Source organism: Prunus avium, chromosome 3 (genome assembly GCF_965620075.1).
Source record: "Prunus avium chromosome 3, drPruAviu1.hap1.1, whole genome shotgun sequence".
NCBI classification, from domain to species: Eukaryota; Viridiplantae; Streptophyta; class Magnoliopsida; order Rosales; family Rosaceae; genus Prunus; species Prunus avium.
The window spans coordinates 26720842-26732745 of record NC_142286.1 but is presented as its reverse complement, the minus strand read 5'-3'; the positions used below and the strand labels follow the sequence as shown (position 1 = coordinate 26732745).

The 11904-nt window shown below is 42.5% G+C and overlaps 1 protein-coding gene across 1 annotated transcript; it reads left to right on the top strand.

The window, feature by feature from the left end:
* Positions 1-7105: 7105 nt before the first annotated feature.
* Positions 7106-7799, top strand: LOC148295835 (uncharacterized). The gene is made up of 2 exons (XM_088250605.1): positions 7106-7452; positions 7781-7799. Exons 1-2 carry the CDS (start codon positions 7106-7108, stop codon positions 7797-7799), a joined length of 366 nt encoding a protein of 121 aa, XP_088106731.1.
* The last annotated feature ends 4105 nt before the right edge of the window (positions 7800-11904 follow it).

The window sequence follows — 11904 nt, the reverse complement described above, 5'->3', positions numbered from 1 at the left end:
ACTCATCCATCATTGAGTTCTTTGTCTAAAGTCCATCAACAACAAGATCTTAAAAGGGCAGTGAGTTAGTCATTAATTCACAACAAGTGGTATCAGAGCTGTGTTTGGCAGCTGGTGCTAGTTCTTCTCTTGGAGTGCTAGTGTGTTGAAGATGGCAAGTGACATGGAAGCTGAGAGTGGTAGCAGTTCACAGCATATGAAGTAACCACAAGTAGCAAGCATGAAGGTGGAGTTAAAGCCTTTCACAGGGAAGGAGAACTTCACTCTTTGGCAACGAAGGATGAGGTCAGCTCTTACACAACAACAGCTCCATGTTGTGTTGGTTGGCAAGGAGAAGAAGCCAGCAAGCATGACGGATGATGAGTGGGGAGTTCTTGACGAGTTAGCCAGAGGAGCTATCGAAAACTATCTCTCCGATGAGGTGCTCATCAACGTGATAAAGGATACAGCGAAGCAAACATGGGAGAAGCTCGAAGAGATGTTTGCAGGGAAATCGTTGTCCAACAAACTCTTCCTCAAGGAAGAACTCCTAAATCTTCGGATGGAGGAGGGAGGAAATCTAATGGAACATCTAAGTAGTTTCAATAGATGTGTTGCTGACTTGCAGAGAATGGATGTGAATTATAGTCCGGAGGATAAGGCTCTCATGTTGTTGACATCCTTACCTTCGTCCTATAAACACTTTCGAACCACTCTTATGTTCGGAAAGGTTACTCTTGATTTTGAGCCTGTGGTGCAAGACATCATGACACACCATAGGATGACTCAACGTTCGGGAGAAAACTCTCAAGGCGAAGGTCTAGTTGCAAAGATCGGAGAGAGAGGTCGTTCAAAGAGGCGTGAAGGCAAGAAAGGCAATAGAGGAAGGTCCAAATCCAAGGCGAAAGATGGTTGTTTCGAGTGTGGGTCAAAGGAGCATTGGAAAAAGAATTGCCCCATATGGAAGGAGAAGAAGAACAAAGGGAAGAATGCAGCGAACACAGCGGAGGATGTCACAGAAAGTGATGGTGAGCTTTTGTGTGTTAATAGCAATGTTAAAACAAATGCATTGGCTAATTCTTCAAGGTGTTCCTCTTCCGATTGGATTTTGGATTCCGGATGCTCATATCATATGTGCTCAAACAAGGAGTGGTTTGACACGTATGAGAAAGAAGATAGCAGTGAAGTGATGATGGGGGATGGCTCAATGTGTAGAGTCAAAGGAACCGGTACAATCAAGGTGAAGATGCATGATGGGGCTGTTAGGACGCTTGGAATGGTAAGGCATATTCCAAAGTTGCGTAAGAATCTCATTTCCCTTGGAACTCTTGATAAGAATGGTTATTCATTCAAAGCAAATGGAGGGAAACTCATAGTCTCAAAAGGTTCACTTGTGATTATGAAGGGAGAGATACAACCTAACTGTCTATATAGGTTGTGTGGTACAACAATCATAGGTGGAGCAGCTGTATCTACAAGCAAGGACTCGGAAGATGAAACTCAGCTTTGGCATTTGAGGCTAGGGCACATGAGTGAGAGGGGCATGCAGGAACTATACAACAGAAAATTGTTGAAAGGTGTTCAAAGTTGCAAGCTTGAGTTCTGCAGATTTTGTACCATGGGAAAGCAATCCAAAATAGCTTTCAAGCAGCGAAACAAAGAGGAAGAAAGCACGGGTGTGCTTGATTATATTCACACGGATGTATGGGGGCCATCACCGGTTAAATCGAAGGGTGGAGCTCGCTATTTTGTGACTTTCTTGGATGATTTTTCCAGGAAGGTTTGGGTCTACTTCATGAAGGAGAAATCTGAGGTCTTCACCAAATTCAAAGAGTGGAAGGCGGAAGTAGAGAACCTAACCGGAAGAAAGATCAAGATCCTAAAGAGTGACAATGGTGGTGAATATAAGGACAGCAAGTTCCTTGAGTTTTGCAAAAGTGAAGGCATTAAGAGGCACTTTACCGTGAAGAAGACACCCCAACAAAATGGAGCTGCGGAGAGGATGAACCGAACTCTCATGGAGCGTGAGAGATGTATGAGAATTCATGCAGGGTTGCCCGAATCTTTTTGGGCAGAAACGGTTAACCACGCTGCCTATTTGGTTAACCGATCGCCTTCAAGAAATCTTGAGTTCAAGTGTGCAGAGGAGGTATGGTCTAATAAGTCAATTGATTATTCGAATCTTAAGGTGTTTGGGTGCAGTGCATTTGCACTTATTCCTAGTGATGAAAGATCCAAGTTGAAGCCAAAGTCTCTTGAATGTATTTTCATTGGATTTGAGAGTGGTGTGAAGGGCTACAAGCTGTGGGATCCAATGAACCACAAGAAGATACTCAGCAGAAATGTTGTGTTTGATGAGAAGACCATACCTATGAACAAAGTCAAGAATTCAGAGGCAAAGGAGGATGTTGTTGAGAAAGAAACAACCATTGAAGTTCCACTCAAGAAGGTGTCAAGAAAGACTTCACGGAAACAGCCAACTGAAGACGTTCAGGAGGAGGTGGAGTCTGACATTGAAGAGGAAGAAGCTGGGCAGCATCAACAACACACTCAAGAAGAAGAAGAGGCTCAAGAACAGGTGGAGCCTTCATCTATAGCTCGATCCAGGCCCAAGAGAACCATCAAACCACCTCAAAGGTTTGGATGGGAGACGGATGCAGTTCACTATGCCCTAAATGCTAGTGAAGAAGAACCAACCACGTTCCAAGAAGCTGTTGAGAACAAGGAACGGGAAAGTTGGATGGAAGCTATGATGCAAGAGATGGAATCTCTACACCAAAACTCAGTTTGGGAGTTGGTTCCTAAACCCAAAGGTCGCAAGGTTATTGGCTGCAAATGGGTGTTTAGGAAGAAAGAAGAAATGCATGAGAAGGGTGCCACCTTATTCAAAGCTCGGTTGGTGGCAAAAGGATTCTTACAAAAGGAGGGAGTTGATTATGATGAAATCTTCTCTCCGGTGGTGAAACATACTTCTATACGACTACTACTCTCCATAGTAGCACAAGAGGACATGGAGGTGGAGCAAATGGATGTGAAGACTGCTTTCCTTCATGGTGAATTGGAGGAAGACATCTACATGAGCCAACCTCAAGGGTTCATTGAAGCAGGGAAGGAAAATCTGGTTTGCAGGTTGAAGAAGTCTTTGTATGGGCTGAAGCAATCTCCAAGGCAGTGGAACAAGTGCTTTGATTCTTTCATGATGAAGATTGGGTATAGAAGATGTGAATCTGATTGTTGTGTTTACTCTCATGCATTCAAGGATGGTAACTTCATCCTTTTGCTTCTTTATGTTGATGACATGCTAATTGCATGTAAGGACATGTCAAAAATCCAGAATTTGAAGACATTGCTTGGAAAGGAGTTTGACATGAAGGATCTTGGTGCTGCACAAAAGATCCTAGGAATGGAGATAAGGAGAGACAGAAAGGAAGGCAAGTTGTGGCTGTCACAATGCAAGTACATTTCCAAGGTACTTGAAAGGTTTAATATGATGGATTGCAAACCGGTGTCTACTCCTTTGGCGGAGCATTTTAAGTTAAGTGCAAAAGAATGTCCTTCTACGAATGTGGAGAAGGAAGAAATGAGTAAAGTTCCATATGCAAGCTTGGTAGGGTGTCTCATGTATGCAATGGTGTGCACACGCCCCGACTTAGCCCAAGCCGTTAGTGTGGTGTCAAGGTATATGGCGAATCCTGGAAGGCAACATTGGACAGCAGCAAAATGGATTCTCAGGTACTTGAAGGGCACCAAAAGGCTTGGGATATTGTTTGAAAGACAACAAGGAAATGCATGTGTGTCGGGGTATGTAGATTCTGATTATGCAGGAGATTTAGACAAGAGGAGATCCACCACAGGATATGTCTTCACTTGTGGTGGAGGACCGATTAGTTGGAGAGCAGTGTTACAATCGGTTAGTGCCTTGTCTACTACGGAAGCGGAGTATATGGCTTTAACGGAAGCTTCAAAAGAAGCGGTATGGCTGAAGAGATTGGCAAAGGAATTCGGGATAGCTCAAGACTTGGTGGTGATTCTAAGTGACAGTCAAAGTGCTATTTGCTTAGTAAAGAATCAAGTGTTCCATGGGAGGTCCAAACACATTGATGTGAGATACCACCGGATAAGGGATTGGGTGAATGATGGAGACATCACAATAATGAAGGTTCATACAAATGAGAACGCTTCAGATTGCCTAACAAAGCCAGTCACAACAGCAAAGTTCAAGCATTGTTTGAGCTTGCTCAATCTTGTTACATGCTAAAGATTGAGGTGGAGTTCTTGAGAGTTATCAGGGCGATTCTCAAGACATTACAGATGTCCTGGAAGGCAATGATGTCCACAAGGAGTATTAGGCTCGCCATGGTGGAGATTGTTGGAAAAATGGCTCACCTAAAAGGATACAAACTTTTTGGCACTCAAAGGATGATTTTGAATCTGCCTAAAAGCGACCGGTCGCTGGACATTTGCGACCGGTCGTTTTGAAGCAGATTCGAAGTCTGGAGCTAAACCAAGGAGCGACCGGTCGCTAGTTCTTTGCGACCGGTCGCAGGAACACGAGCGACCGGTCGCTTGACATTTGCGACCGGTCGCTTAGAAGCAGATTCAAAGTCTGGAGGGAAAACTTCTGGCGACCGGTCGCCCATTCCTGACGACCGGTCGCTCCAGTCGTGCTGTGACGTTTCCTTACGTGTTTTCAACTGTGTTTTCAATGGCTATCGCTTTCCACATGATTTCAGAAGCTTTGTGGGTCACTTCTGAGTTAATTGAATGTTGACTACATGCTGGATAAGTTGGGAGAGCACTCATGGCTAGTTGGTTATCTTATTTCAAAGATATCACTCTCCATTTTCTGGTGTAAGTGGGAGGTGGCTGAGTTGGATTCTATTTACCTACTTGATCTGACATTTAGTCTAAGTGGTGACTAAAGGGAAGAACGTGGAGGACAAGCTGATATCTTATCTCTTGTCTATTGGCTTGTGTAGGAAATGGGGTGAAGTAAGATAACACAAGAGGAGAAAACAAGTTGGATAATTAGGAAGTGGCTGGAGCAGAAGTTGGAGTTTTTTTCTGTGAGAGTTTCAGAAAAGCCAAGTGTGAGAGCAAGAGAGTTCTCTAAGTGTATCAAGGTGTTGAGCAAGGGTGAGAGAGAAACAGATTGTGAGGGTAGTGTTCTAAGGGGGTTTCCTTTGTAAACCAAAGTTGTAACCTATCTTCATTAGTGAAATTTCTCAAGGAGATCACCAAAGAGGATGTAGGCAATTTGTTGAACCTCTATAAACACTTGTGTCATTTGTGCTTGGTTAATTTCTGTGTGTGTGTGTAAGACTCATCCATCATTGAGTTCTTTGTCTAAAGTCCATCAACAACAAGATCTTAAAAGGGCAGTGAGTTAGTCATTAATTCACAACACCCTTACCTTTTTCTGCTAATTTGTGAAGCCCTATCCATTAATTCGTCCAAGAAAGTTAGAGATGGAAACATTCAAGGAGTTAAATTAGCAAGAAGAAGTCCCATTCTCTTGCATCTATTTTTTGCAGACGATTCACTATTTTTCATCAAGGCAGAGGCTACGAATTGCCATAGATTCATGTAGGTTCTAAACAACTATTGCTTAGCTTTGGGGCAGAAAGTGAATTTTGAAAAATCTAATATGGTTTTTAGCCCGAATACCCTTAAACCCCTTAGAGAGCAGTTGTGATTTGGTATTAATGGAGCCGAAAATGCTGGTATTTACCTGGGGTTGCCAACGGTTTGGGGAAGGTAAAAAAGAGCAGCTTTAGCTTATAACATAGATAGAGTGAGAAGAAGGATTGACGGATGGAAACAGATATCCTTGTCTTTGGCAGGAAAGGAAATCCTCCTTAAAGCGGTGGCTACAACCATTCCGGCGTATCCCATGGCCTGCTTTAAGTTCCCTGCTGCTGTTTGTATAGATATTAATGGAGATTTGGCTAGATTTTGGTGGAAGAATGGAGATGAGGGTTCCAAAATTCACTGAAAGTCGTGGGCGAGTTTGTGCAATTCGAAGGAAGAGGGTGGTCTGGGCTTTCGAGATTTCATGTCCTTCAATACAGCTATGCTCACAAAACAATGCTGAAGAATTTTACAAAATCCAAATGCAGGATGGGTGTAGATTTTGAAAGCTAGATATTACCTAGATTGTGATTGTTTTACAGGCGAAGAAGGGAGCTCGAGCATCCTGGGCTTGGGCCAGTTTATTAGAAGGGAGAGATGCTCTTATTAATGACTCTCTTTGTCAAATCTTTAATGCTGCTAGTATGAACATCTGGAAGGACTCTTGGCTACCTCCTCCTCATGAGGGGATCATTAATGTGTCTCAGTTTATCTCTCCCTCTACCCCCCAACATGTTTGTGAAATTATGGACAAAGTTAATCACTCATGGAGAGTGGACCTCATTGATTCTTGTGTCTCGCGAGAGACTATCGACATTATTCGTTGTTATCCTATTGGTAATTCTGACGGCTGTGATAGAAGGGTTTGGCCCTGGACCTCAAATGGAGATTATACTGTCAAATCTGGATATCGGAGAATCCATGCTCGGAAACGAATCAGGGAGAGTGAAAGGGGCTCGACTTCTCATGTAGTTCAAAAAGAGGTGTGGTAGAGTATTTGGAAGATTGTTACGTTACCCAAAATTTGTGTGTTCTTATGGAGACTGTTAAATGATGCCATATCTACTCGATGGGATTTGTTCAAGAGGAAATTTGTGAACTCACCATTGTGCCCCATTTGTGGTCAGTTAGAAGAAACAGTGGAACACTTGCTTTTTCTTTGCCCATGGACACGAGCGGTTGGTTTGGGGCTCCTCTGAGTTACAGAGTGAACTTGCAGGGCTTTTCTACGTTTGATAAATGGTTGTTGGAAGTCTTAAGCCTGAAAGACATGGGAAAGAAGGAGATAATGAAATTATTCTCAATGATCAGCTTTACTTGCTGGGAAATTTGGAAGTCCAGATGTAATTTCATCTTCAAAGGCCACTTAATCAATCCCACTATTACAATTGATCGAACCATGCGAGCTTTCAGAGAATTCATGGGAGTAAAGACTAAACCTGAAGTCTCAAGTTGGGTTGCCCCTCCAGACCCCTTGAGACAAACGTCAAGATAGATGCCCCCAGAGGTGAACTTCCTAAAAATCAATTTTGATGGGGCTTGGCAATTGAACTCCTTTAAAGCAGGTTTAGGGGTGATTGTTAGAAATGAGGAAGGCTTGTTTTGTGGGGGGCTGGCAATACCTTTCCATTGTAGTGCAGCCTTGGTCGCTGAGGCAGCTGCAGGTCTATGTGCTATCAAGTATGCAATCAATCAAGGGTATAGAAAAATTATCCTAGAGACGGACTCCAAGGTGCTTGTGAAAGGTACAAGGGGGGCTTCAAATAATGGGCTTTGGACAGTCAAACCGTTATTGGATGAGTATGACAAATTATCAAGCTTCTTTAGCGCCGTAGGGATCAGGTGAGAACGCTTATGTGAGAACATTATATAAGAATAAATCGCAGCCATTGAAATGCATCTGAACGGTTGAAGAGAAAAAGCGAGCTTACGGTACATTAGAGTAGGCTGCAGTTTCCCCTTAGCAGAGGTGTCAGGTCGCGCCTGGTTCGAAAAAATCGCGCCTTTCTTATTCCTGACAGTGGCGCCTTTCTTGTCAATGGAGTGATGAATGAACCCTAGTCATAACACCCAAATACCTACCAGACATCAAGTTCTCTATTCGTCATCTCTTCTCACAGAAACTCCTTTGTGTACTGTTTCTTTTTGACTTGCTCTTCTGTTGTGGCAGAACTTCCGTGATCGAGTAATTCTGATCTGAACGTCTGAATCGGTACGTTTCTGTCGAATTTCCTCCCTGTCTTTGATATTAAAGTTTGCATGTTATACTGCATTAACTTAATTGAAATTGGTTTATGACTTTAGGGAGGATTTGAGGGCTTTGATTTTCTGGGTAAGAGTAGGCTGTCTCTGTACTGAGTGTTTGCAAAAATATAAATTGGCCTGAGTAATTTGTGTTCTGTGTTGTAGTTCGTATTTTTGTTTGCATTCTGGTTGTTTGTTGTGTTTTCGTAAAATTCGAGGAATCTTCATCTGTTCCTCATTGTAATCCTGCTTTGGGCATGTAGTGGTGTGAGTGTTGGGCATAATTTTAGGGATTTAATGGGGCTTGGCAAACAAATAATAATAAGTACCAGTTGAAGTAGAACGCATAAGAGAAAATTGAATCTTAACTCTGAATATGAGATGATTTGGGATGCATAAGGAGCAATGCATCTTGTAGTAGGTATCAATTTTGTATCTGAATTTGTTGAAATTAGTGTTTGTAGGTGAAATTATGTATCTTAATGTGTTGAAAATAGTGTATCAGTTTTGTAACTTGATATGTTGAAGATTCTGTTAGTAGGTATCAATTATGTAATGTGTTGAAAATAGTGTTTGTAGGTTTAAAAATGTGTAGATAATATTGTGAGTTGGTATCACTTCTGTATGTTAATGTGGTCATAATATTGTCAGCATGTATCAGTTCTGTTTCTGAAGCAAAAGGTGTCTTTTGCAGGTATAAAATGGATTGTGGGTTTGAGCTTTGTTTCCCGGAGTCAGAGGTCTATTCTGCGCGGGTGAATAATCTGTGTGTGGCGCAAACAGTCCTGTGTAATTTTGGGGCGCATTTCAGTGAGTCGCTTATGGAAAGATTTAGAGAGAGCTGTTTTGGGCACCTGTTGGGACTCCATAAAATTGCATTTAGTGGTCAAATTGTGCATGGTCTAGCACTCCGGCGAGTCGGAGGACTTGGTGTGAAGGACAAGTCAAATAATATGGGTAGAATATTTTCAGATATATTTCATTCTCCGAAAGGAGGTATTTATAATACAGGTTACAAACCCTAGTAGGGTTTAATTAGGAAATAAGTGGAATCCTAATTACATAATATCTACACAAAAGGTAAAATAAATAAAACCCAAATAGAATAGGACTAGGACTCGCCAACACTCCCCCTCAAGTTGGAGCAAAGACGTCACGCATGCCCAACTTGTCAAGCGAGTTGAGAAAGATACTTGTAGAAACAGCTTTCGTAAGAACATCAGCTAACTGATACTCTGAACGGATGAAGGGGAAGGACACAATCTGCGCATCCAACTTTTCCTTAATGAAATTTCGATCAACCTCCACATGCTTTGTACGGTCATGTTGTATAGGATTATGAGCAATTGCAATCGCAGCCGTATTGTCACAATATAACTCCATGGGTTTATTAGGCCCAAAACCAAGGTCTTTCAACAATCTTCTCAACCATAGTAACTCAGATACACCATGGGCCATTCCCCGATACTCGGCCTCAGCACTAGATCTAGACACCACCTTTTGTTTCTTGCTCCTCCACGTAACAAGATTGCCACCCACAAACATAAAATACCCAGATGTCGAACGCCTATCTGTGGCTGAACCTGCCCAATCAGCATCTGTATACCCTTCTACATTTGTATGGCCATACTTGGAGAAAATTAACCCCTCGCCAGGAGTTACTTTCAGATACCTTAAAATACGAGTCACAGCCCCCATATGATCTACACTAGGAGAGTGCATAAACTGACTCACTATATTTACAGCATACGCAATATCTGGACGAGTATGAGCCAAATAAATCAACTTCCCCACAAGTCGTTGATAACGTTCTTTATCAGTTGGAACTTGATCGGGATATATCCCCAACTTATGATTCTGCTCACTAGGGGTATCAATCGGTTTACAATCCAACATTCCAGTTTCTGCAAGTAAATCCAAAACATACTTTCTTTGGGATAGAAAAATACCATGTTTAGATCTGGCAACTTCAATCCCAAGAAAATACTTTAAATCACCCAATGATTTCATCTCGAACTCAGAAGCCAGATACTTCTGAAGACTCTGTATCTCTACATGATCATCTCCAGTCACAATCATATCATCAACATAAATAATTAAAGCCGTCAATTTACCTTTATGACGCTTCAGAAACAAAGTATGATCAGAGTTACTTTGCACAAATCCAAACTTCTTCATAGATGCAGCAAATCTTCCAAACCACGCTCTTGGAGACTGCTTTAATCCATACAAGGATTTCCGTAGTTTGCACACCACACCCTCCTTAGAAGTCACAGGGATACCTGGCGGAGGATCCATATATATTTCTTCCTTGAGATCACCATGGAGGAATGCATTTTTGACATCAAATTGTAGCAGCGGCCAGTCACGGTTAGCAGCTAAGGATAAGAGTACGCGTACAGTGTTGAGTTTAGCTACTGGAGCAAAAGTCTCTGTGTAATCCACTTCATATGTCTGAGTATACCCTTTTGCTACCTTGCCTTGTAACGGTCAATGGAACCATCAGCCTTGTGCTTCAAAGTAAACACCCATCTGCACCCAACTGCCTTTTTTCCTTTTGGTAAAGGAACTATCTCCCAAGTAGCATTCTTGTTCAAGGCTTCCATCTCAACATGCATTGCATCTACCCAGTTTTGATCAGATAGAGCATCCTGCAACTTAGTTGGCACACATACACTAGATAATTGACACAAATATGATGCATATGACTTAGATAAACGATGAGTTGACATATAATGGTTAATGAGATATTTAGACTTGGCATGTATATCAGGAGAATATTGTACTTTAGGTTTCCCACGGGTAGTACGTGGGGGCAAAGAATAGGTAGGCATATCACTAGAAAGTACCTCATTATCACAACTTGATTGAGGCAGTGGCAGGGCAGAGGGGGGTCTTGTATCAATTTCATCTGTACGAGAGTCGCTAGTATCACTGTTATGTCCTTCTGAGAGAGGCTCGAAAAATTCCAAAATATCACCTGGCGACCGGTCGTGACATTCCTGGCAACCGGTCGCTTCACTCGTATCGTCATTGTCGTCGCTCGTCGAGGCAGGCGACCGGTCGTTTCCTATGTGCGACCGGTCGTTTTCAAGCAGATTCGTTAGCGACCGGTCGTTCACTTCTATGCGACCGGTCGTATCTAGGCAGATTCGTTCACGACCGGTCGCTTCCTCCATGCGACCGGTCGCTTCCTGTTCTTCAAAAAATCCTTCTTCATGTTCTTCAGAAATTCCTTCTTCAGGTCCAACATCTTCCATATTTTTCACTCCGAAACTCTTCAATTCACTCCCCCTCTCCCCCTGAATTGGAGATGAGGGAGATACATAATAAGGCACTTCTTCATGGAAAGTCACATCCAAAGTAACATACACCTTCTGGGTAGGTGGATGATAACACTTATAACCCTTATGAGTAGAAGAATAACCAATAAAGACACATCACAGAGCACAAGGATCAAGTTTACTCCGTTGATGAGAGTAGACATGAACATAAGCAACACACCCAAAAACTTTAGGGGGCAACTTGGAAACGGAGACAGGGGAAACATGGTCACCAAATACATCATGCGAAGTCTTGAAATCAAGAACCCGGCTAGGAGTACGATTAATCAAATAGGCAGCAGACAGAACTGCATGCCCCCAAAGGTGATGGGGAACAGACATATCCAACATGAGTGAGCGGGCAACTTCAAGCAAGTGTCGGTTCTTTCTTTCAGACACACCATTTTGTTGAGGAGTAAAAGGGGTTGTCGTCTGGTGAATAATCCCTTGAGTACGGAAGAAAGACGCTAAAGTATTATTCACATATTCACCTCCGTTGTCTGTCCGAAATACTTTGACCCGAGCATGAAACTGAGTAGACACCATAGTACAAAACTCTGGAAGGATGGAAACAACATCATGTTTATTTTTCAGCAAGAAAACCCAAGTAAGTCGGGTTCAATCATCAATAAATGTGACGAACCAACGAAATCCGTTCGAAGTAACGCGAGCCGGACCCCACACATCAGAATGCACTAAATCAAAAGGCTTTGCAGCTTTACTGTCA

Bases quoted from the DNA above. Each gene is read 5' to 3' on its own strand.
- LOC148295835 (XM_088250605.1), top strand. From the start codon at position 7,106: ATGCCCCCAGAGGTGAACTTCCTAAAAATCAATTTTGATGGGGCTTGG.